Raw genomic sequence first — 26,928 nt, 5'->3', positions numbered from 1 at the left:
CAAAGGATTTGTAATGTTATTCTGCTTTCATGACCTGTCTAATCCTTCCTTTTCAGAGATTTATGGATTATGGATCCTCGCAGACCTCTGCACCCAGTCTTCTGACAAGGTAACAGCTGTAGTTAAATATAAATACCAGCAGGGGGCAGCACAGGTTGCTTTTCTTGCATCAAAGGGCTTTGTCATACTTATGTAGCTAAAGCTTGATCAGTGTAATGTAAAGTTCAGCAACTTTCTAATTTACTTTATGTTTTAACCTGTTAAGGACTGCATTGAACAAGTTCTGAACGTGGCCCTGGGCTTTAAAGGGCTTCTGTCACCCCCCCCATTGTGCAATTTTCATTAGCCGACATTAGCTATTTGCTAATGTCAGCTGAGTGCAATCATTCATGTCCTACCTTTGTATGTGGCTTATTTCTTGTAAAAATCATACTTTTATCATGTGCAAATTTCTTCACTACCAGCAAGTTGGGCGTGTACTTGCTGATAGCCGCTGCATCTGCTGCTTCTAGACACGCCCCATCTCCTCTTGATAGACAGGGCCAGCAAGCGCTCTCCTCCTCCCGCTGGTCCCGTCTGCTGCTGAATTCCCACACCTGCGCCGTAACGTTCCTCGATCGGCGCGGGCGTACTGAGTGAAGGACATGCACTTGCCAGCTCCTTCCTCAGTGCGCCTGCGCCGATTACGTCACACTACACCAGGGACAGAGGACTGCCGATTATAGCTGATGCCAGCAGTCTTCTGTTCCCAGTGTAGTGTGACGTAATTGGCGCGGGCGCACTGAGGAAGGAGCTGGCAAGTGCGCGTCCTTCACTCAGAACACCTGCGCTGATCAAGGAACGTTAGGGCGCAGGCGCGGGAATTTAGCAGCAGACGGGGCCAACAGGAGGAGGAGAGCGCTTGCTGGCCCTGTCTATCAAGAGGAGATAGGGCGTGTCTAGAAGCAGCAGATGCGGCGGCTACCAGCAAGTACACGCCCAACTTGCTGGTAGTGAAGAAATTTGCACATGATAAAAGTATGATTTTTACAAGAAATAAGCCACAGACAAAGGTAGGACATGTATGATTGCACTCAGCTGACATTAGCAAATAGCTAATGTCGGCTAATGGAAATTTCACAATGGGGGGGGGGGGGGTGACAGAAGCCCTTTAAATCGACACCATTGCAAACGTACAGTATAGGGCAGGGGCAGACTGGGAATTTAACGTGGCCCTCGAAAAAAAAAGATAAAAGTTGAGCCATGTTGTGGCTGATCCAAATTGCCAGAAGGTTGTGCAACACAAGTAGGCAGGCTCAGCAGTACAATAGTGCAGCAAAAAATACAGTTCCAGCAGAACCAAATTCCACAGTGCATCACAAAATTAGTCCTCAGGACTAGGGATGAGCGAACTCGAACTGTATAGTTCGGGTTCGTACCGAATTTTGGGGTGTCCGTGACACGGACCCGAACCCGGACATTTTCGTAAAAGTCCGGGTTCGGGTTCGGTGTTCGTCGCTTTCTTCGCGCTTTTGTGACGCTTTCTTGGCGCTTTTTGAAAGGCTGCAAAGCAGCCAATCAACAAGCGTCATACTACTTGCCCCAAGAGGCCATCACAGCCATGCCTACTATTGGCATGGCTGTGATTGGCCAGAGCACCATGTGACCCAGCCTCTATTTAAGCTGGAGTCACATAGCGCCGCCCGTCACTCTGCTCTGATTAGCGTAGGGAGAGGTTGCGGCTGCGACAGTAGGGCGAGATTAGGCAGATTAACTCCTCCAAAGGACTTGATTAACTGATCGATCTGCAGCTGTGGATCATTGAGCTGCTGATCCTCAATTGCTCACTGTTTTTAGGCTGCACAGACCGTTTGTCAGTCTCATTTTTCTGGGGTGATCGGCGGCCATTTTGTGTCTTGTGGTGCGCCAGCACAAGCTGCGACCAAGTGCATTTAACCCTCAATGGTGTGGTTGTTTTTTGGCTAAAGCCTACATCAGGGTGAAGCTGTCACACCAAGTGCATTTAACCAGCAATAGTCTGTTCATTTTTTGGCCATATACAAAATCAGGGGCAAGCTGCGCCTGTCACCAAGTGCATTTAACCCTCAATGGTGTGGTTGTTTTTTGGCTAAAGCCTACATCAGGGTGAAGCTGTCACACCAAGTGCATTTAACCAGCAATAGTCTGTTCATTTTTTGGCCATATCCCAGTCTAATTCTGTCACTAAATCCATACCGGTCACCCAGCGCCTAAATACTAGGCCTCAAATTTATATCCAGCTAAATCTGTCCCTAGTGCTGTAGCTGGGCGAGTTATTTAGTGTCCGTTCAAGCACATTTCTTGTTCTGGGTTGAAATACAATTCCCAATTTAGCAATTTCATAATTTAGTGGTTCCTGCTATATCAGAGCTATTTGAAATCTATCCCAAAAAGGGTATATAATATTGAAGGTGCACATTGGGTCATTCAGAATAACTTCACACACACCCGCTACTGTGTATTTCCAAGTCTAATTCTGTCACTAAATCCATACCTGTCACCCAGCGCCTAAATACTAGGCCTCAAATTTAAATCCCTCTAAATCTCTCGTTACCCACCGCTGTACTGTTGTTGCTGGGCAAGATATTTAGTGTCCGTCAAAGCACATTTTTTGTTCTGGGTTGAAGTACAATTCCCAATTTAGCAATTTCATAATTTAGTGGTTTCTGCTATATCAGAGCTATTTGAAATCTATCCCTAAAAGGGTATATAATATTGAAGGTGCACATAGGGTCATTCAGAATAACTTCACACACACGCTTCTGTGCATTTCCAAGTCTAATTCTGTCACTAAATCCATACCGGTGACCCAGCGCCTAAATACTAGGCCTCAAATTTAAATCCCTCTAAATCTCTCGTTACCCACCACTGTACTGTTGTTGCTGGGCAAGATATTTAGTGTCCGTCAAAGCACATTTTTTGTTCTGGGTTGAAGTACAATTCCCAATTTAGCAATTTCATAATTTAGTGGTTTCTGCTATATCAGAGCTATTTGAAATCTATCCCTAAAAGGGTATATAATATTGAAGGTGCACATAGGGTCATTCAGAATAACTTCACACACACGCTTCTGTGCATTTCCAAGTCTAATTCTGTCACTAAATCCATACCGGTGACCCAGCGCCTAAATACTAGGCCTCAAATTTAAATCCCTCTAAATCTCTCGTTACCCACCGCTGTACTGTTGTTGCTGGGCAAGATATTTAGTGTCCGTCAAAGCACATTTTTTGTTCTGGGTTGAAGTACAATTCCCAATTTAGCAATTTCATAATTTAGTGGTTTCTGCTATATCAGAGCTATTTGAAATCTATCCCTAAAAGGGTATATAATATTGAAGGTGCACATAGGGTCATTCAGAATAACTTCACACACACGCTACTGTGCATTTCCAAGTCTAATTCTGTCACTAAATCCATACCGGTGACCCAGCGCCTAAATACTAGGCCTCAAATTTAAATCCCTCTAAATCTCTCGTTACCCACCGCTGTACTGTTGTTGCTGGGCAAGATATTTAGTGTCCGTCAAAGCACATTTTTTGTTCTGGGTTGAAGTACAATTCCCAATTTAGCAATTTCATAATTTAGTGGTTCCTGCTATATCAGAGCTATTTGAAATCTATCCCAAAAAGGGTATATAATATTGAAGGTGCACATTGGGTCATTCAGAATAACTTCACACACACCCGCTACTGTGTATTTCCAAGTCTAATTCTGTCACTAAACCCATACCTGTCACCCAGCGCCTAAATACTAGGCCTCAAATTTAAATCCCTCTAAATCTCTCGTTACCGCTGTACTGTTGTAGCTGGGAAAGTTATTTAGTGCCCGTCAAAGCACATTTTTTGTTCTGGGTTGAAGTACAATTCCCAATTTAGCAATTTCATAATTTAGTGGTTCCTGCTATATCAGAGCTATTTGAAATCTATCCCAAAAAGGGTATATAATATTCAAGGTGCACATTGGGTCATTCAGAATAACTTCACACACACGCTTCTGTGCATTTCCAAGTCTAATTCTGTCACTAAATCCATACCGGTCACCCAGCGCCTAAATACTAGGCCTCAAATTTATATCCCGCTGAATTTGAATACAATACATTGGGCCAAATAATATATTTGTTGTTGTGGTGAACCATAACAATGAGAAAAACATCTAGTAAGGGACGCGGACGTGGACATGGTCGTGGTGGTGTTAGTGGACCCTCTGGTGCTGGGAGAGGACGTGGCCGTTCTGCCACATCCACACGTCCTAGTGTACCAACTACCTCAGGTCCCAGTAGCCGCCAGAATTTACAGCGATATATGGTGGGGCCCAATGCCGTTCTAAGGATGGTAAGGCCTGAGCAGGTACAGGCATTAGTCAATTGGGTGGCCGACAGTGGATCCAGCACGTTCACATTATCTCCCACCCAGTCTTCTGCAGAAAGCGCACAGATGGCGCCTGAAAACCAACCCCATCAGTCTGTCACATCACCCCCATGCATACCAGGGAAACTGTCTCAGCCTCAAGTTATGCAGCAGTCTCTTATGCTGTTTGAAGACTCCGCTGGCAGGGTTTCCCAAGGGCATCCACCTAGCCCTTCCCCAGCGGTGAAAGACATAGAATGCACTGACGCACAACCACTTATGTTTCCTGATGATGAGGACATGGGAATACCACCTCAGCATGTCTCTGATGATGACGAAACACAGGTGCCAACTGCTGCGTCTTTCTGCAGTGTGCAGACTGAACAGGAGGTCAGGGATCAAGACTGGGTGGAAGACGATGCAGGGGACGATGAGGTCCTAGACCCCACATGGAATGAAGGTCGTGCCACTGACTTTCACAGTTCGGAGGAAGAGGCAGTGGTGAGACCGAGCCAACAGCGTAGCAAAAGAGGGAGCAGTGGGCAAAAGCAGAACACCCGCCGCCAAGAGACTCCGCCTGCTACTGACCGCCGCCATCTGGGACCGAGCACCCCAAAGGCAGCTTCAAGGAGTTCCCTGGCATGGCACTTCTTCAAACAATGTGCTGACGACAAGACCCGAGTGGTTTGCACGCTGTGCCATCAGAGCCTGAAGCGAGGCATTAACGTTCTGAACCTGAGCACAACCTGCATGACCAGGCACCTGCATGCAAAGCATGAACTGCAGTGGAGTAAACACCTTAAAACCAAGGAAGTCACTCAGGCTCCCCCTGCTACCTCTTCTGCTGCTGCCGCCTCGGCCTATTCTGCTGCTGCCGCCTCGGCCTCTTCCTCCGCCTCTGGAGGAACGTTGGCACCTGCCGCCCAGCAAACAGGGGATGTACCACCAACACCACCACCACCACCTCCGTCACCAAGCGTCTCAACCATGTCACACGCCAGCGTTCAGCTCTCCATCTCACAAACATTTGATAGAAAGCGTAAATTCCCACCTAGCCACCCTCGATCCCTGGCCCTGAATGCCAGCATTTCTAAACTACTGGCCTATGAAATGCTGTCATTTAGGCTGGTGGACACAGACAGCTTCAAACAGCTCATGTCGCTTGCTGTCCCACAGTATGTTGTTCCCAGCCGGCACTACTTCTCCAAGAGAGCCGTGCCTTCCCTGCACAACCAAGTATCCGATAAAATCAAGTGTGCACTGCGCAACGCCATCTGTAGCAAGGTCCACCTAACCACAGATACGTGGACCAGTAAGCACGGCCAGGGACGCTATATCTCCCTAACTGCACACTGGGTAAATGTAGTGGCAGCTGGGCCCCAGGCGGAGAGCTGTTTGGCGCACGTCCTGCCGCCGCCAAGGATCGCAGGGCAACATTCTTTGCCTCCTGTTGCCACCTCCTCCTTCTCGGCTTCCTCCTCCTCTTCTTCCACCTGCTCATCCAGTCAGCCACACACCTTCACCACCAACTTCAGCACAGCCCGGGGTAAACGTCAGCAGGCCATTCTGAAACTCATATGTTTGGGGGACAGGCCCCACACCGCACAGGAGTTGTGGCGGGGTATTGAACAACAGACCGACGAGTGGTTGCTGCCGGTGAGCCTCAAGCCCGGCCTGGTGGTGTGTGATAATGGGCGAAATCTCGTTGCAGCTCTGGGACTAGCCAATTTGACGCACATCCCTTGCTTGGCGCATGTGCTGAATTTGGTGGTGCAGAAGTTCATTCACAACTACCCCGACATGTCAGAGCTGCTGCATAAAGTGCGGGCCGTCTGTTCGCGCTTCCGGCGTTCACATCCTGCCGCTGCTCGCCTGTCTGCGCTACAGCGTAACTTCGGCCTTCCCGCTCACCGCCTCATATGCGACGTGCCCACCAGGTGGAACTCCACCTTGCACATGCTGGACAGACTGTGCGAGCAGCAGCAGGCCATAGTGGAGTTTCAGCTGCAGCACGCACGGGTCAGTCGCACTACAGAACAGCACCACTTCACCACCAATGACTGGGCCTCCATGCGAGACCTGTGTGCCCTGTTGCGCTGTTTCGAGTACTCCACCAACATGGCCAGTGGCGATGACACCGTTATCAGCGTTACAATACCACTTCTATGTCTCCTTGAGAAAACACTTAGGGCGATGATGGAACAGGAGGTGGCCCAGGAGGAGGAGGAGGAGGATGAGGAAGAGGGGTCATTTTTAGCACTTTCAGGCCAGTCTCTTCGAAGTGACTCAGAGGGAGGTTTTTTGCAACAGCAGAGGCCAGGTACAAATGTGGCCAGCCAGGGCCCACTACTGGAGGACGAGGAGGACGAGGATGAGGAGGAGGTGGAGGAGGATGAGGATGAAGCATGGTCACAGCGGGGTGGCACCCAACGCAGCTCGGGTCCATCACTGGTGCGTGGCTGGGGGGAAAGGCAGGACGATGACGATACGCCTCCCACAGAGGACAGCTTGTCCTTACCCCTGGGCAGCCTGGCACACATGAGCGACTACATGCTGCAGTGCCTGCGCAACGACAGCAGAGTTGCCCACATTTTAACCTGTGCGGACTACTGGGTTGCCACCCTGCTGGATCCACGCTACAAAGACAATGTGCCCACCTTACTTCCTGCACTGGAGCGTGATAGGAAGATGCGCGAGTACAAGCGCACGTTGGTAGACGCGCTACTGAGAGCATTCCCAAATGTCACAGGGGAACAAGTGGAAGCCCAAGGCCAAGGCAGAGGAGGAGCAAGAGGTCGCCAAGGCAGCTGTGTCACGGCCAGCTCCTCTGAGGGCAGGGTTAGCATGGCAGAGATGTGGAAAACTTTTGTCAACACGCCACAGCTAACTGCACCACCACCTGATACGCAACGTGTTAGCAGGAGGCAACATTTCACTAACATGGTGGAACAGTACGTGTGCACACCCCTCCACGTACTGACTGATGGTTCGGCCCCATTCAACTTCTGGGTCTCTAAATTGTCCACGTGGCCAGAGCTAGCCTTTTATGCCTTGGAGGTGCTGGCCTGCCCGGCAGCCAGCGTTTTGTCTGAACGTGTATTCAGCACGGCAGGGGGCGTCATTACAGACAAACGCAGCCGCCTGTCTACAGCCAATGTGGACAAGCTGACGTTCATAAAAATGAACCAGGCATGGATCCCACAGGACCTGTCCGTCCCTTGTCCAGATTAGACATTAACTACCTCCCCATAACCATATATTATTGGACTCCAGGGCACTTCCTCATTCAATCCTATTTTTATTTTCATTTTACCATTATATTGCGATGCTACCCAAAGTTGAATGAACCTCTCCTCTGCCTGTGTGCTAGGCCTAAATATATGCCAATGGACTGTTGCAGTGGTGGCTGACATGAAGCCTGATTCTCTGCTATGACATGCAGACTAATTCTCTGCTGACATGAAGCCAGATTCTCTGTTACGGGACCTCTCTCCTCTGCCTGTGTGTGTGCTGGGCCTAAATATATGCCAATGGACTGTTGCAGTGGTGGGTGACGTGAAGCCTCATTCTCTGCTATGACATGCAGACTGATTCTCTGCTGACATGAAGCCAGATTCTCTGTTACGGGACCTCTCTCCTCTGCCTGTGTGTGTGCTGGGCCTAAATATATGCCAATGGACTGTTGCAGTGGTGGCTGACGTGAAGCCTCATTCTCTGCTATGACATGCAGACTGATTCTCTGCTGACATGAAGCCAGATTCTCTGTTACGGGACCTCTCTCCTCTGCCTGTGTGTGTGCTGGGCCTAAATATATGCCAATGGACTGTTGCAGTGGTGGCTGACGTGAAGCCTCATTCTCTGCTATGACATGCAGACTGATTCTCTGCTGACATGAAGCCAGATTCTCTGTTACGGGACCTCTCTCCTCTGCCTGTGTGCTAGGCCTAAATATATGCCAATGGACTGTTGCAGTGGTGGCTGACGTGAAGCCTCATTCTCTGCTATGACATGCAGACTAATTCTCTGCTGACATGAAGACAGATTCTCTGTTACGGGACCTCTCTCCTCTGCCTGGGTGCCGGGGCCTAAATATCTGAGAATGGACTGTTCCAGTGGTGGGTGACGGGAAGCCAGATTCTCTGCTATGGAACCTCTCTCCAATTGATTTTGGTTAATTTTTATTTATTTAATTTTTATTTTAATTAATTTCCCTATCCACATTTGTTTGCAGGGGATTTACCTACATGTTGCTGCCTTTTGCAGCCCTCTAGCCCTTTCCTGGGCTGTTTTACAGCCGTTTTAGTGCCGAAAAGTTCGGGTCCCCATTGACTTCAATGGGGTTCGGGTTCGGGACGAAGTTCGGATCGGGTTCGGATCCCGAACCCGAACATTTCCGGGATGTTCGGCCGAACTTCTCGAACCCGAACATCCAGGTGTTCGCTCAACTCTACTCAGGACCAGTCCTTCTGTGGTGGCCATCAATAGCGGTCACGTTCTGTCCTCCTCCAGTTATCCCTAAGAGTGGAGCAGGGGGCTTAGGAGGTGAGAAACAGCACTAAGCCAGGCCAAACGTCAGCATGCTGCCTGGACTGCCCCCAGGAATTACCCTTATGGTGCCCCCAGTAGTATGCTGCCCCCCCAAAAAAAATACCTGAGTCCTGTTCCAAATCACCATCTCCAGTGCAGGCCACAGGCCTCATCCAACCTGGGGCCTGAGAAGCCTGTGTCCCTGTGCCATTTGTACACTGCCTCATATAGTGGCCTGTGGCCTATTAGGGTGAACAGCAGGGAGCCATGGGCTCTTGTGCCTTGCTACAGTATTCAAATGTAGCACTGTCCTGACTACAGCGATACAATTGAATTCTGGAGGGGGCCTGCAGCTTTAATTAATAATGAGAGCATCATAGCATTATGTACCCGGACAGTGGAAAGGGCACGAGCGTCCCCCTAGGCATTGGCCCACCAGGAAATTTCCCTGAAGAGATAGAAGCAGTGTATAACTATCCTCTCAGCCCTGTCTACATAGCACCTAATGAGCATTAAATAATGAATAGAGGCAGCGCTGAAGGTCTCTGCTCTATTTTTGAACCGGAGATCACGTGATAGCCAGTTGCTCCCCCATCATGACAGAGCTGCTGGGTCTTAGCAGACCCAGATCAGCTCTGCCAGAGACTAATATCATAACAGGGGCCTGTTTTCTCCAGGTGGCTTCTATGGATGCCCCAGCTACACTGGAAAACTGCAAAATAAAAATAAAAACACAAAGGGAAAGACCCCACCCACTCCAACCCATACTGTTGCCATAGCTGTCCCATTCCTTCAGGATTATAAATATAATGTGTCAAAACTCCATAGGGAATCAATTCTAACACTTCCCTTAACATGAACTGTTAAAGTAAGCCCCTAAAAGAGTAACACTTACCTGCTCCCCGCTGCTCCACTCCTTCATGCTGACTTCCAGTCCCAGGCTTGTTTTATTCTGGCCACGTCACCTCTGAAGCCAGTAATTGGCTGGAGCGATGCACATGGCCATGTCGGCCATGTCGGCCTGAAGAATACAAGCTGGGGACCTGACGATAGAGGAACAGGAGCCAGGGCGCATGAGTAGGGAGCAGGTAAGTATGAATCTTTCAGGAGGCGATGCAGATCCCTTAGGGCCCTTTCACATGGTTTTCCGCGCGGGTGCAATGCGTGAGGTGAACGCATTGCACCCGCACTGAATCCAGACCCATTCACTTCAGTGGGGCTGTGCAGATGAGTGGTGATTTTCACACATCACTCGTGCGTTGCATGAAAATCGCAGCGTGTTCTATATTCTGCGTTTTTCGCGCAACGCAGGCCCCATAGAAATGAATGGGGCTGTGTGAAAATCGCAAGCATCAGCAAGCAAGTGCGGATGCGGTGTGATTTTTACGCATGGTTGCTAGATGATAGGGATGAGCAACCCCGGACCCAATGAAAGCGTATTCCCTGTATTATTTTCCCTTATAACATGGTTATAAGGGAAAATGACAGCATTCTTAATACAGAATGCTTACTAAAATGTCGATTGAGAGTTAAAAAATTAAAAAAAATTAACTCGCCTCATCCACTTGATCGCACAGCCGGCATCGTCTTCTTTCTTCTTCTTTCAGGACCTGCAAAAGGACCTTTAATCTACAGAACACCTAACCCAAACCCGAACTTCAGTGAAGAAGTCCGGGTTCGGGTCTGGGTACCACATTCAGTTTTTTATCACGCACGTGCAAAACGCATTGCACCCACACGATAAGAACTGACTGAAATTGCGTGCAAACTCGCGTGGGTTTCCCGCAATGCACACGCGATGCATCCGGAGCAAATCCGGGACACCCGTGTGAAAGAGGCCTTAGGCCCCTTTCACACGAGAGTGACGGATTAGGTCCGGATGCGTTCAGTGATACTCGCACCATTTTGCAAGCAAGTCAGTTTTGCCTGTGATTGCATTCAGTTGTTCAGTTTTTTCAGCGCGGGGGCAATGCGTTTTAATGCATCTCCTAGCAACCATCAGTGAAAAACGCATTGCATCCGCACTTGCTTCCGTTTTTCACTAAAGCCCCATTAACTTCTATGGAGCCAGGGCTTTGGGAAAAACGCAGCATGTAGAACATGCTGCGTTTTTCACGCAACGCAGAACTGTTGCGTGAAAAAAACATACATGTACACAGACCCATTGAAATGAATGGGTCAGGATTCAGTGCGGGTGCTATGTGTTCACGTCACGCCTTGCACCCGGGCGGAAAACTTGCTCGTGTGAATAGGGCCTTAGGCCCCTTTCACACGAGCGAGTTTTCCACGTGGGTGCAATGTGTGACGTGAACGCATAGCACCCGCACTGAATCCTGACCCGTTTTTCACGCATCAGTTCTTCGTTGTGTAAAAATCGCAGCATGTTCTATAGTCTGCGTTTTTCACGCAGCCCTGGCCCCATAGAAGTGAACGGGGCTGCATGAAAAACGCATTGCATCCGGCAAACAAGTGCGGGTGCGATGCGTTTTTCACGGATTGTTGCTAAGGGCTCTTTCACACTTGCGTTCTTTTCTTCCGGCATAGAGTTCCGTCGTCGGGGCTCTATGCCGGAAGAATCCTGATAAGGATTATCCCAATGCATTCTGAATGGAGAGAAATCCGTTCAGGATGCATCAGGATGTCTTCAGTTCAGGACCGGAACGTTTTTTGGCCGGAGAAAATACCGCAGCATGCTGCGCTTTTTGTTCCGGCCAAAAATCCTGAACACTTGCCGCAAGGCCGGATTCGGAATTAATGCCCATTGAAAGGCATTGATCCGGATCCGGCCTTAAGCTAAACGTCGTTTCGGCGCATTGCCGGATCTGCCGTTTAGCTTTTTCTGAATGGTTACCATGGCTGCCAGGACGCTAAAGTCACACAGGTAATCTGCTTGTTACACACTATCACTTTAGACAATCCTCTATCCGCTAAACAGCGGCACAAATCTCTCTCCTGTCCTGGAGTCCGCCTGCACTGATACGTTGTAACAAATTCTCTTGGTCAGGATGTTAATCATTTTATAAAGGGAGGCAGCAGAATTGGCTTCAGTTAACCACTATCGGGGCAGTGGCTGGAAATTTCCTGACCTGCTCTTAGTGCTGGGTTTAATGGTCTGGTTCAGCATTCACGGCCCATTGACTCCAGAGTAGTGCAATGAGAAACTGAGATTGATGCCTAGCAGGCTGTTTCCGTCATGTCGGTTCTCCTAATTCTACACAGTCCAGCCCTTCCCCCAACTCTGAAATATTCCACATCTCATAGCACAATGTGTGAGGGTTACAGGTTGTCTGGGTAGATCTCTGCTACAGATTTTTTCCTTAAATCAAGGGTACTTACCTAGTTTCACAAAGGTCCACTTACCTGGGTCTGCTGTCAGGTGAAGGTGGGAGCTGAATGCCACCAGAAAAAAAAAATTTGGGAGGACATTTATCAAACTGGTGTAGAGGAAAGCGGGCTTAGCTGCACGTAGCAGCCAATCAGATTCCACTTTTAATTTTTCAGAGGAGCTCTGAAAAATGAAATGTGAAATCTGATTGGTTGCTATGGGCGACTAAGCCAGTTTTCCTTTACACCAGTTTTGATAAATCTAACGTTTCACAAACTCACTAGAGCAAGATCAAGACTATTGGTAGGAAAAACAGACAAGACCCCAAAATTAATTCCGACCCGACCCTTAAACTCATTTACACCCCAGACCAGACTTCGAAACACATCCAGACCCCCAGATCAGACCTAAAATCAGAAACACTCCAAACCAGACTGCAAAATTATTAAGACCCTTAAAATTAATTCAGACTTCAGACCAGACCCATAAAATGAATTAGACGCCAAAACTGCTAAAAAAAAAAAAATATCTATTCTTACCGAGTCCTCACTGATGAATGCAACGCCTCGATGCTGACTTGTGTGCCGGGCCCCGGTGGTAGTTCCACTTCTGGTGGCAGGCCTGCTGTCTTAGGCCTCCTGCACACGACCGTAGGTGTCCTGTTGCCGTATTGCGGGCCACATTTGCGGATCCGCTATACACGGGCACCGTTCCGTGTGCACTTCAATGGGTTCGCAAATCTAGAGATGCGGAACGAAAGCACGGAACGGAACCCTACGGAGTGCTTCTGTGGGGTTTCGTCCCGTACTTCCGTTCATCAAAAAGATATAACATGTCCTATCTTTTTGCAGAATGGCCGGATCGCGGACCCATTAAAGTGAATGGGTCCGCGATCTGCTGCGGCTGCCCCACGGTCGGTGTTCGTGCATTGCGTCCCGCAGCACGGCCACGGGGCGCACACTCACCAGGCCTTAGATGCATTGAAGGAGACACTACCCTCCTCCAGTGCCTCCATGGGCAGGTCTGCGGTGTCCGGACAGCTGCAGGCCCATCTCGCCTGCTGAGCTCTGCTGCCTCAAATAAATGTTTTTTTTTAATGCAGTATTTTAGAAGTGCAGTACATTGATAAATCTCACACAGATGATCTTTTCCTACGTAGTTGTGCCATTTCTCTTGCATGGACAGACTGATACATGACCCCATCTTCTCTTTGTAGAAGCCCAGGGTTCAGCTCGGGCTTCCTGCCTCCATCTGAAACAGCCATGACTGAGTCCCAGCAGGCAGAAGGTCAGTATCCTGGTCGGATGTACCCCGAGGACTTACCCTCCGTAGCGAGGCCACGGCCCCTGGGAAGCACTTCTGGTGAGTAATCAACATAGTGGTACTTCTCAGTCTATTTCTACCTGTTATCGGCAAGAGGATGACTATAGTGTTCTTAAAGGGGATGAGTGACATGAAGTGTAGAAACCTCCCTGTCCCCCATGATGACTTGAGTTGAGAATTTACAGAGACATTTACATCCATATGTGTGACTGATATCATCCACTCCTCTTATAGTACCCTCCCCATATAATCTGTAGGTGTCGTGGCTCATTTAAGGTTTGCTGCAATTTTGTTCTCCACTTGATTAGCAATAAATCACTTTTTCAGGCTCTGCCCAGATCCATCAGCTGACGCGGGTGGGCATCGCAAGTCGCATGGGGGCACAGTCCACTGAATTGGCACCAAGTAGATCCGTACAACCATCTTCTGGCCCCAGCTGGCCCTCGTACTACAGTCATGAAGAAGAGACGCCAAGAAATGTGCCGCACAGAGATGCAGTAAGTTGCCACACAGGAGAAGCTCCATCTAGAGCGGGGGTATATAGAATTCTCCCTATAACCTCTGACCCCTGCCCACACTCTGCCAGTTTCCTGACCTCTCGTGTGACCTTGTTGAAAGTTTAAAGGGTGTCTGTCATCTTCCCTAAATCCTATGAGGTACTGGATAGCACTGCTGCCTGGGACTCCAGATCAGTAATCTATATCCACATTCAATCGGTTCTTCATTGTGCAACTGCAAACTGGCACTGGAATACGTTGTGAGGACTTATGAGCATGCACCTCATCCTGGAGGACTCCAGGATGAGTCCTCTCAATGTAGTCCAGTGCTAGTTTGTGGGTGCACAGCGTGGGAATGAGGGTGAGCATAGCCATCCAGAGTTAGGGGCAGCAGTACTGTTCATGTAGTACTGCACAGGGCCCCGGGGAGGTAACATTCCCTTTAAGATTGCTCACACAGAGGATCCTTCACAAGTGCATGAGGCTAATCTGCCGGTGGATCCGCAGCATGACACACTGCACATCTGCAGCAGAAATGTGATGGTCAGCCTTGGATTTCTCCTGTGGATGCACTTTAGATGTTTCCAGTGTGTTTGGAACCATATTTCAACCTTGTGAATATACCCTTAATATAATCATAGATATTTTTTAGAAAAGCTGGGTGATCACCAATACAGCTGCATCACAGCTCCTACAGTCGCCCACCTTTCCTACAATTTTGACACAGCAAGCTATACAGGAATATGACCGGCGGTGGTATATCTGTCCTTCATTAGATCTGATGAATGTAGTAGCTCTGTCTCATTTAAGTGTGGTGGCCGGAGCTACAATGCCAATCACAGCCACTATTAAATGTACACCGCTGTGCTGTGAGGAGGCCACAGTGGTCACTGGAGCACCATGGCCTCTCCGGCAGCTGGTTGGTCATGAGGATAGGCCATCAATATTCTACACAAGGAAAACCCCTTTAAATACAAGCATCTCTTTACCATTATCTAAAGGTAATGCATGAATCATTGATTAACAAAAAATACATCACCGCTTTCAACATGTACTTGCTTTCAGTGAATGGCAACACCCCTTTTTCTAAGGAACTGTTGATCACAGTCCTTCTATTTTACAGGGTCAAACACATGGAGCCCAAGACTATGGTGGCCATCAGATGTTTGCGGTGAACAGGGGCCCCAGTTGCCAGTCCAGCTCTCACCTGCCTCCTTCCATCTGCTATCCCTCCATCTCAGCCGAGGACGTCCACCCTGGTCACTCCTCTGCCTCCCTCATCAAGGCCATCCGTGAAGAACTTCTGCGCCTCTCCCAGAAACAGGCGGTTGCCCCCACCTACCACAGCTGATAGGGGCTGCACCACCGTTGGTTTATTGAATGCTTCCTATGGAAGCCAAAGAGGGAGAGATGGAAAGAGCAGTTGGAGTAGTGAGAAATAAGAGAATCCCATAACAGGACTTTATTATTGTATTCGGATGGGTCAGCAACACAGACCAGAAAGGTAACCATAGCTGATTGGGGCGCGGGGGTCAGACTGTAGGCTGGGGGAGAGAAGCACAGGTATAGGTAGGTCTTCAGGTGCAGGACTCGCAGGACGTTATTGCTTGGTGATAATGGAATGGGTAGGGAGAACAAGATTAGTAGAGTCATTAGAAAGAGTTGGAGGCGAAGATGTGCAACGTAGTTGGGGGTGGGGTGAAGGATCCAGCAGGTTCAGGTTGTACAGGGAGGAACCAAGCAGATTCTGCTGGTGCAGGAGGAACATGTTTGTGGTTGTGACTTGGATGTTTCATCCTTAAACAGGACATTGTTGAGTCATCAGAAGATAGGAGGAAAGGACTTTCTCAAACGGGTTACTGCAGGAGGATGATGAGATTTCAGGGGGTTTATACTATGTGTTGCCAGTCACTACAGAGCACCCACTTCCAGTGATTTCTGTCTGAAACACGTGGGGTACAGTATCAGCTGACTGCCTGTGGGTGGCACATGTGGGGAACATTTTTTGCATATGGAGGCAAGTGGTATACAGTGAAAACTTGCATAACGTAGGTGGCCTTAAGAACAAATTATGGGGTTTGGTCTTTATGTGACCCCCTACTGCTAGTTATGTGTTGAAGCATCTACTTACAGGTGGTAAGTAGCTGAAAATGAACGGTTGCAGTACGTACTTACAGTATATACTGTACATAGAAGTAACTGAAATTTTGGGGTGTAATACCTACTTACAACCTGTATGTGACCCAACAAGAAAATCTGAGGTTCAGTAACTTCTTACTGTCTGTTGGTAAACTGAGCAACAAGTCGGGGTGTAGTTACTACACTGCTTGTAGTGCAAATCATGGGGGTATAATACCTACTTACTGCTGTACATGACCCAAAGAGAGTAGAGACTATAGGTGGGTTACGGAGCGTCATTGGATGTAATGCCTACTTACTACCTCTAGGTGACCCAAAGTGCAAATAAGGGGTATTGTAACTAGGTACTCTATATGGGTGAGTTATTGAGCACCTTATGAGGTGTAGTACCAACTGTATCTGACCCAAAGTTTATATTATGGGATAAAGCACTTATTTACCTGAAGGTGACCCCAAAGAGCAATTCTGCGTAGCAGTAATTATTTACTGTCTGTAGGACGTGGGGTCCATATTTTTTACTATGTCCCATGTCTTTGGTCCAAGCCTGTCAGGTTTGTGCTTGATCCTTCTAACCACTGTATGGGTAAGCCAGTCTTATGCAGTACAGGAACCCACTGGTCCCTGATTTATCCCCCGACGTTGCCGACCCATCGGGCAGTGAAGGAGTTAACTTAAGGTGCTAATTCAACGCAGCAATATAAAACCGCCTCAGAGCGCAGAGATCCGATGACTGTTCCCTATCGATATCAGTGATCTGCGTGATCGCAGAGAGGAGGATGCAATCAGCAAATCAACACTGTACTGGAAATTTTGAGGGATTTCGAAGAAAATCCACAAAAGAACATTTTGCAAAACTGAACAAAAAGAATTGATATTGCCTTTTTTTTTTCTTCCAATTAACCAAACATCGGACTTATAATAATCTCTGCACCGTTTCATGTTGTCCCTCTTTAAAGTGAAAACTCTTCGCGGTCCGGTGTGCAGGTCTGTCGGGCCGTGAAGGGGTTAAACTCTGAACTGTTTTGTGTACGGGACCCTGGAGTATTTGTGTGGTGTCACCAGCCCTACAGGTCTGTATTCCCATAAACACCGCTGTATATAAACATTTGTGCATTTTTTTCTTCTTCTGTTTTTTGATTGGGGGAGGGGCTGGCAGGACCAGTCCAGGGGAAGACATTTGCTGTGACCTCATTTTGTTTTTTAATTTTGTAATGTTAGTTTTTTTTTTTTTTTACTATGTGCACGTAGTGTTGGGGGGGGTTCAGTAGTGGGGGTTCTTGGCTGGTATTTGGTGGTTGTGTCACTGGTGCATGTTATCAACAAATAAAGTTATACAAAAAAAATATGTCATTAATTCCTTGTCTCTTTAGAGATTATTTCTCAAGATGGCAGCAAACTTTGATTTTATTGTGAAAAAGTATACATAATGAGAAGGTGGCGCGACGTCCCAATGGTATAAGGAAGTGATAACATAAGCAGTCCAGTTTCAAGAGCAAGTCGGACAACCCATGGGATCGACCTGTAATAAAGAATAGATGATCACTTACCTGACAGATCTGAAGCCACCGCGCCTTTTCTCCCAGCAGGGATCTGTTTTTCCAGCTGCAGCAATGATGTCACATGACCACTGCAGCCAATCACTGACCTATTTGGTACACCGCTGAGGCCAGTGATTGGCTGCAGCAGTCAAGTGTTGTCGAGGTGGCATCACCGCTGCAGCCAGGAAATCATTCGGGCTAGGAAAACATGAGCTGGGTCGCGGGATTTGTCAGGTAAGTAATCACCTATTTCTTTACTCATACACAGCAGATTTTGTTGCCGAAATTTTCTGCCACTGAAAATGCGTCCCAAACCTTGCAGAAATCCATGTCCCTCCTTTCAGCACGGCCCCATTCAGATGAATGGCCCTGATTGTCATTGGCAGAAATCTTCCATGTGTGAAGCCACCCTTACAGTTCAATCCCCTCAGTTATCAGGTTTCCTTTTGAAACTGCATAAACTCCTTTAATTTATGGCATAAAATGAAATCAATATTCACAGTGTCTTTTTTTTTTCAGTCACCACTGGGGGAGGGGCGCAGTTTTGCTTCTCTTGGATACCAGTTACGGATTGTGGATATTGGCCCTGATTTATCATGCCTTCACTCCAGAATTCTGCATTCAAAAAGTCGCGACTTCTTGCACTCACTTTTTTCAACCACTCACTCTAGTTTTTATAAGTGGGCGTGGTTTGCTATGTAAAAAGTCACACACAAAAAAAAGTCGCACTCTCACTTCAGGAGGTGGGTAGAATAGGAAATCTGGAGGTGCTTTTCTAGACAAAAGTGTTAGGTTTAAGGATAAGACAAATTTATCGAATAAGATATGACATTTGATAAATGTGGCACAAAGTCAAACACAGACTCAAGCAAAAGTGACTTCAAATATTTCCCTCATGATAAATATCCCCCATTGTGTTTTTAACCTTACTGGTAGCCATTTTGTGATTGTAACCAATGTTTTTCTATCCGCCATTACGAACGATTGACATATTTTGGCCCATTTTAGGACAAGGTCTAGGTACAACCATATTTTCCCTACTGTTCCCCATGCTTGTTTCCAGAGAGTTCTCCAGTCTTATTTCTAGAGAAATGATTGGCCCTGTTCACATGAATTTCTGCTCACAAAATGGCTTCCTTCCATGTAGGTAATGTTTCCCTGGTTAAAATTGGGACATGCATTGACTTTCATGTATGAAAACTGGCCTTGTTGCTCATGGCAACCAATCAGGGTTCAGCTTTTATTTTTCCATTGCGATTAAGAAAATGGATTCTGACTGGTTCATTTTAGCTACCACTCTACTCTAGACCGCAGCTAGTAGAGCAGCTGAACCAATCAGATCACAGCTTTCATTTTTTAAACCAGAGCTGAAAAGGTGAAGGATGGAATCTGATTGGTTGCTATAGGCAAAAAGGTCACATCTTCTGTCAGTTATTTACTTATACACGAGGCCAGTTTATTATATACAGTATGTATGTATTTAAAATAATGTAAGTTACATTTTTAGGTTTCACATATTCACTATGCAGACCAGTTAGTATCTGATCTTGGAAGAGACCAATCAGCGGCCATTTTTTTGTGTAGGTTCTGTAGCAAAATCCATGACCAGATGGAACCAGGTAAACGCCACAAGTAAGAGGCTGACCTATGACCATTAGTCAGCTTTGTTGATTTCCTCGGGACGCCATATGTAGCCATAAGCGCTGTGATGCTGTCGTTGGTAGATTTCATGCTTTTCAAATGTTCTCTCCATGTGGGGATTGTATGTTTCCTCATCTTACGCCTGGACGTATTTTGGCTCATTTGGTCTGAGCCTCATGACTTGGCAAATGCAGATGAGGATGAGCGTGAAAACCCACAAACTCCACCCCACGGCAGCCGCAATCCAGCCGTAACTGTCCATCCCGGGCATGCAGCAGCGGCTCGCAGTGTCGCAGAAATCATTATTCACTGTTCGGGGAGAGGAAACAAAATTAAATATAAAATTGTTTGTCAAATTATGGGAACCTATAATAAATCAGGGAAGAATATTTAACTGACAAAGTTAAGTTATTATAAGATGTTTGGAAAAGATAGAATCTCGTAACCCTTAGGGCTCATGCACACGAACGTATTTTTTGTCCATGTCCATTCTGTTATTTGTTTTTTTTTGCGGCCTGTATGCGGAACAATTCATTTCAATGGGGCTGCAAAAAAACGGAAATTACTCTGTGTCCTTTCCGTATCTGTATGTCCGCAAGTTTGTTCTGCAAAAAAATAGAACATGTCCTAGGACAGGCATTGTTACAATGGATCCGGGAAAAAAAACCCGGATGTAGCACAGACATCACACGGATGTCACCCTTTTTTTTTTTTTATCGGATCCGTGTTTGGCTGTCCCCAAAATACATTCAGTTGTGTGCATGAGTCCTTAGACTAGCGTGTCCTGTGTGGAAATCACACTCCATATGTGATAACGCTCCCGTTATGGACAATGCTCATAGTCTGTTGTGTGGTCCACAAAACAAGAATAGGACATGTTCTATGTTTTTGCGGGGCCACGGAACGGACAAACTGATGCAGCCCCACTGAACTGAATAAATCCGCATCTGACCCAGATCGGATGCAGACAAAAAATAAGTTTGTGTGCATGAGCCCTTGTAGTGACATAATGCTGTCAGTTTGAGGGCTCATGCACATGAACGTGTGCTGGCCGTGCCCGTATTACTTGAATAGGTCCGCAATCCGGAAGGTCAAGGAAGCACTGCGGAGCATTTCCGTGATATTTCGATCCATGCCTCCGCACCGAAAAAAAATAAAACATTCAAGTTGAATGGGTCTGCATCCACCAGCTCAGGCCACACAGACGGTACCTGTGCATTGGGGACCGCCATTTGTGGTCCCCAATGCACAGCATGGACGGCACACATTCATGTGCATGAGCCTTAATTCTGTAGAAGTAAGGTCATGCAGGGACACACAGCATTATAATGTCATGCCCTCCTGCTAAACGAGAAATCACGTTCACACATGGAGCGCGATTTCCGCACAGGACACACTCTTCTGAAATTAGCCTTGGGCTACTAACACCTGCAAATTTGTATGTAGAAAATCTGCATGAAATCCACCCCACAACCACACATAAATCCACACTATGCTGGGTTTGGTGCATTTTTTGTGTGGTTTTTATGTTTTTTCTTGCAGTTTTTCGGATTTTCTCTTTATGTTAACAACCCCACTGAAGTCTATGCAGAGTCGCACAAACAAGTGACAACGTGCGGCTTTTAAAATCTGCATGGCAGGTCAATTTCCACAGTAAAAAATAAGCAAAGTGTACATGATATTTCTCATTCACTTTGCTGGCGCTGTATTATGCTGAAGTATTTCCGCGTGAAAATCCAAACGTATCAGATTCCAATGCAAATCTGTGGCGGTTTTGCAGCATAATACACGTTAGATGCGGATTTTGTGGAAGATCAATTGTAAATTTCACCACTATTCACTTAGGCCTCTTTCACGCGACCGTTTTTTTTTCCGTTTGCGGGCCGTATTTTCCAGACTGTTCATTTCAATGGTTCCACAAAAAAACGGAATGTATGCATTCCGTATTTCCGTTCCGGTGAAAGATAGAACATGTCCTATTATTGCACACAAATCACGTTCCGTGGCTCCATTCAAGTCAATGGGTCTTCAAAAAAAACAGAACACATAAAGAATGTACTCCTTATGTCTTCCGTATCCCTTCTGTTTTTGCGGAACCATCCATTGAAAATGTTATGCCCAGCCCAATTTTTTCTATGTAATCACTGTATATGCCATACGGGAAAAAGGAAACAAAAAACGGAACAACTGATCCGTTAAAAACAGACCACACATGGAGCCGCTCACCTGGACATTGCAGCAAACTTTCTGCTGTGATGTTGGACTCTGAAACAAATAAAGAGAGAAACAATGGTTATGCACAGGTAGATGAAGAGGGAGACACTAGTACTGGATACCAGGGGCATAACTATAGGGGTGCACAGAGTGTGGTGACTACCAGTGGTTATCTACAGGTAGATGAAGAGGGAGACACTAGTACTGGATACCAGGGGCATAACTATAGGGGTGCACAGAGTGTGGTGACTACCAGTGGTTTTCTACAGGTAGATGAAGAGGGAGACACTAGTACTGGATACCAGGGACATAACTATAGGGAGTACAGAGTGTGGTGACTACCAGTGGTTTTCTACAGGTAGATGAAGAGGGAGACACTAGTACTGGATATCAGGGGCATAACTATAGGGGGTGCAGAGAGTGCGGTGACTACTAACAGTTATCTACAGGTAGATGAAGAGGGAGACACTAGTACTGGATACCAGGGGCATAACTATAGGGGTGCACAGAGTGTGGTGACTACCAGTGGTTATCTACAGGTAGATGAAGAGGGAGACACTAGTACTGGATACCAGGGGCATAACTATAGGGAGTACAGAGTGCGGTGACTACTAACAGTTATCTACAGGTAGATGAAGAGGGAGACACTAGTACTGGATACCAGGAATGTAACTATAGGGGTGCACAGAGTGTGGTGACTACCAGTGGTTTTCTACCGGTAGATTAAGAGGGAGACACTAGTACTGGATATCAGGGGCATAACTATAGGGGGTGCAGAGAGTGCAGTGGCTACCAGTGGTAATCCACAGGTAGATGAAGAGGGAGACACTAGTACTGGATACCAGGAAGGTAACTATAGGGGTGTACAGAGTGTGGTGACTACCAGTGGTTATCTACAGATAAATGAAGAGGGAGACACCAGGGGCATAACTATAGGGGGTGTACAGTGTGATGACTACCAGTGGTTATCTACAGGTAGATGAAGAGGAAGACACTAGTACTGGATACCAGGGACATAACTATAGGGAGTACAGAGTGCAGTGACTACCAGTGGTTATCTACAGATAGATGAAGATGGAGACACTAGTACTAGATACCAGGAGTGTAACTATAGGGGTGCAGAGAGTGCGGTGGCTACCAAGTTATCTACAGGTAGATGAAGAGGGAGACACCAGTACTGGATACCAGGGGTGCAGAGAGTGCGGCGGTGGCTACCAGTGGTTATCTACAGATAAATGAAGAGGGAGACACCAAGGGCATAACTATAGGGGGTGTACAAAGTGTGATGACTACCTGTGTTTATCTACAGGTAGATGAAGAGGGAGAGACTAGTACTGGATACCAGGAGTGCAACTATAGGGGTGCAGAGAGTGCGGTGGTTACCAATGGTTATCTAGAGGCAGATGAAGAGGGAGACACTAGTACTGGATATCAGGGGAATAACTATGGGGGGTGCACAGAGTGCAGTGATTACTAATGGTTATCCACAGGTAGATGAAGAGGGAGACACTAGTACTGGATACCAGGGGCATAACTATAGGGGTGCACAGAGTGTGGTGACTACCAGTGGTTATCTACAGGTAGATGAAGAGGGAGACACTAGTACTGGATACCAGGGGCATAACTATAGGGAGTACAGAGTGCGGTGACTACTAACAGTTATCTACAGGTAGATGAAGAGGGAGACACTAGTACTGGATACCAGGAATGTAACTATAGGGGTGCACAGAGTGTGGTGACTACCAGTGGTTTTCTACCGGTAGATTAAGAGGGAGACACTAGTACTGGATATCAGGGGCATAACTATAGGGGGTGCAGAGAGTGCAGTGGCTACCAGTGGTAATCCACAGGTAGATGAAGAGGGAGACACTAGTACTGGATACCAGGAAGGTAACTATAGGGGTGTACAGAGTGTGGTGACTACCAGTGGTTATCTACAGATAAATGAAGAGGGAGACACCAGGGGCATAACTATAGGGGGTGTACAGTGTGATGACTACCAGTGGTTATCTACAGGTAGATGAAGAGGAAGACACTAGTACTGGATACCAGGGACATAACTATAGGGAGTACAGAGTGCAGTGACTACCAGTGGTTATCTACAGATAGATGAAGATGGAGACACTAGTACTAGATACCAGGAGTGTAACTATAGGGGTGCAGAGAGTGCGGTGGCTACCAAGTTATCTACAGGTAGATGAAGAGGGAGACACCAGTACTGGATACCAGGGGTGCAGAGAGTGCGGCGGTGGCTACCAGTGGTTATCTACAGATAAATGAAGAGGGAGACACCAAGGGCATAACTATAGGGGGTGTACAAAGTGTGATGACTACCTGTGTTTATCTACAGGTAGATGAAGAGGGAGAGACTAGTACTGGATACCAGGAGTGCAACTATAGGGGTGCAGAGAGTGCGGTGGCTACCAATGGTTATCTAGAGGCAGATGAAGAGGGAGACACTAGTACTGGATATCAGGGGAATAACTATGGGGGGTGCACAGAGTGCAGTGATTACTAATGGTTATCCACAGGTAGATGAAGAGGGAGACACCAGTACTGGATACAAGGGGCATAACTATAGGGTGCACAGAGTGTGGTGACTACCAGTGATTATCCACAGGTAGATGAAAAGGGAGACACTAGTACTGGATACCAGGGGCATAACTATAGAGAGTGCGGTGGCTACCAGTGGTAATCCACAGGTAGATGAAGAGGGAGACACTGGTACTGGATACCAGGGGCATAACTATAGGGGGTGCAGAGAGTGCAGTGGCTACCAGTGGTAATCCACAGGTAGATAAGGAGGGAGACACTAGTACTGGATACCAGGGGCATAACTATAGGGAGTACAGAGTGCGGTGACTACTAACAGTTATCTACAGGTAGATGAAGAGGGAGACACTAGTACTGGATACCAGGAGTGTAACTATAGGGGTGCAGAGAGTGCGGTGGCTACCAATGGTTATCTAGAGGCAGATGAAGAGGGAGACACTAGTACTGGATATCAGGGGAATAACTATGGGGGGTGCACAGAGTGCAGTGATTACTAATGGTTATCCACAGGTAGATGAAGGGGGAGACACCAGTACTGGATACAAGGGGCATAACTATAGGGTGCACAGAGTGTGGTGACTACCAGTGATTATCCACAGGTAGATGAAAAGGGAGACACTAGTACTGGATACCAGGGGCATAACTATAGAGGGTGCAGAGAGTGCGGTGGCTACCAGTGGTAATCCACAGGTAGATGAAGAGGGAGACACTAGTACTGGATACCAGGGGCATAACTATAGGGGGTGCAGAGAGTGCAGTGGCTACCAGTGGTAATCCACAGGTAGATAAGGAGGGAGACACTAGTACTGGATACCAGGAGTGTAACTATAGGGGTGCAGAGAGTGCGGTGGCTACCAGTGGTTATCCACAGGTACGTAGATGAAGAGGCACCCACCAGTACTGGATACCAGGAGTGTAACTATAGGGGTGCAGAGAGTGCGGTGGCTGCCATATTAGGCATATTTTAGGCGCAGATCGCAACTTCTCCCTGCTCAGGCCAGGTCTAAAATTGTGGGTGTGGCATGGGAGGGGAAGGGAGGGGCCGGCAAGGAAACTGTCTTACATTTAGAATTGGCACTGGATGCGCCGAAGTTATTCCAGATTAGAGTGGAATAATACTTCAGAATTGATTTTGGATGAAACATCCAAAGTCAATTTGCATAAAACTTTGTTTGAATACTGTATGGAGTGAGCGCTCCGTACAGTATTAGAATGTATTGACTCAGATAAGCCGAGGTTATCGAGGGGGCATTATTTCGGTCTAGAGGGATACATTATATCAGATTTGAATCAGATTACAGTGGAATAATATATCATAATGAAGGGGTACATTATATCAGATTACAATGATATTTTATAATACAGCGGGGTGTTATATAAGATTACAGTGTTATATTAGAATTCGGGGGTACATTATATCAAATAACAGTGATATGTTAGAATAGGTGTGCATTGTATCACATTACAGTGTTATATTAGAATATGGGGTACATTATATCAGATTACAGTGTTATATTAGAATATGGGGTACATTATATCAGATTACAGTGTTATATTAGAATACAGGGTTGCACTATATCAGATTACAGTTTTATATTAGAATATGGGGTGCGTTATATCAGATTACAGTGTTATGTTAGACTATGAGGGTGCATTGTATCAGATTAGTGTTATATTAGAATACGGGGGTGCATTATATCACAGTGTTATATTAGAATACGGGGGTGCATTATATCACAGTGTTATACTAGAATACCGGGGTGCATTATATGAGATTTTACAGTGATATGTTAGAATATGCGGATGCATTTTATCAGATTACAGTGTTATGTTAAAATATGGGGTTCATTGTATCAGATTACATTGATATGTTAGAATACGGGTGTACATTGTATCAGATTACAGTGATATGTTAGAATACGGGTGTACATTGTATCAGATTACAATTTTTTATTAAAATACAGAGGGGGGATTATTTCTATTTAGAGGGATACATAATATCAGATTACAGTGATGGATCACATCAGATTTCTCATGGGTGTATTTTTTCAGATTAGAGGGATACCTTACGTCAGATTACAGTGATAGATTTCATTATTTCTGGTTACAGAAGTGCAATAGATCATATTTCAGTGATACATATATGAGGTAACAGCCAGGGGTACATTAGGGGGTATATGATATCAGTACAGACATACATTACATCAGATTACAGTAGAGCCTTCATACTGGACACATTTCACTACTGATATACTTACTAGTTGTACACATATTAAGGCTCATACACATTGGCAGGTAGGTTCGAAGGGACTCTGTATGTACAGATACCCTCCATATGAAAGCATAGGCAGATGGAGGTACAGTAGAGGTCACAAAGATCACTAAATACCAATTATCAATCATCTCACCTGCCCAGGACCCCTGGATGTAGCAGAGCTGGAGGAGAAGGAGGAGGAGGACGGTGCTCTTCATATTGAGACTCAGCAGAGATCCCCTGCACTGTCTATGGAGTGACAGTTTAGTTACAAGATGCTGGAAGGGGGAGGGGCTACCTGTGCTGTTAGTCATAGCCCCGCCCCCACCTTCACCTGCTGTGTTTGACATTTCCAATGATTTCTTGGCTGCACATACCAGGATTTGTATTAAAAAAAAAATTATAAACCAACATGTTTTAATATATGTGAACAGAGCATCAAATAAGTGATTACAGTTCATGGGCAAATATACTGAAACCATGTAATTATCACCGGCCAGATCCAAGTATAGCTGGCCATAGACACATACAGAGGTGATAGTCCCCTCTCCCCA

General features: G+C 46.6%; 2 protein-coding genes across 3 annotated transcripts in view; one reads left to right on the top strand and one right to left on the bottom strand.

Annotated features, from left to right (window-relative positions):
- KIAA1549 (KIAA1549 ortholog) overlaps positions 1–17,422 on the top strand; it is an 80,933-nt gene extending 63,511 nt beyond the window's left edge. For both annotated transcript variants that reach the window (XM_044281322.1, XM_044281321.1), the window contains exons 17-20: positions 57–109; positions 13,432–13,577; positions 13,866–14,035; positions 15,159–17,422. In XM_044281322.1, coding sequence (XP_044137257.1) covers positions 57–109; positions 13,432–13,577; positions 13,866–14,035; positions 15,159–15,386 — 597 coding nt within the window. In that variant the 3' untranslated portion in view covers positions 15,387–17,422. The remainder of the gene's footprint in view (positions 1–56; positions 110–13,431; positions 13,578–13,865; positions 14,036–15,158) is intronic.
- A 185-nt stretch (positions 17,423–17,607) lies between these two features.
- Positions 17,608–26,648, bottom strand: TMEM213 (transmembrane protein 213). Its single transcript, XM_044277967.1, has 3 exons — positions 26,529–26,648; positions 21,580–21,618; positions 17,608–19,662 (listed from the first exon to the last, which is right to left on the bottom strand). Exons 1-3 carry the CDS (start codon positions 26,590–26,592, stop codon positions 19,490–19,492), a joined length of 276 nt encoding a protein of 91 aa, XP_044133902.1. The 5' UTR covers positions 26,593–26,648; the 3' UTR covers positions 17,608–19,489.
- Between the last annotated feature and the right edge of the window lie 280 nt (positions 26,649–26,928).

This window comes from Bufo gargarizans, chromosome 2 (genome assembly GCF_014858855.1).
Source record: "Bufo gargarizans isolate SCDJY-AF-19 chromosome 2, ASM1485885v1, whole genome shotgun sequence".
In the NCBI taxonomy this organism is placed as follows: Eukaryota; Metazoa; Chordata; class Amphibia; order Anura; family Bufonidae; genus Bufo; species Bufo gargarizans.
The sequence above is the reverse complement of the archived record's forward strand: the minus strand, read 5'-3'. Positions and strand labels throughout refer to the sequence as shown.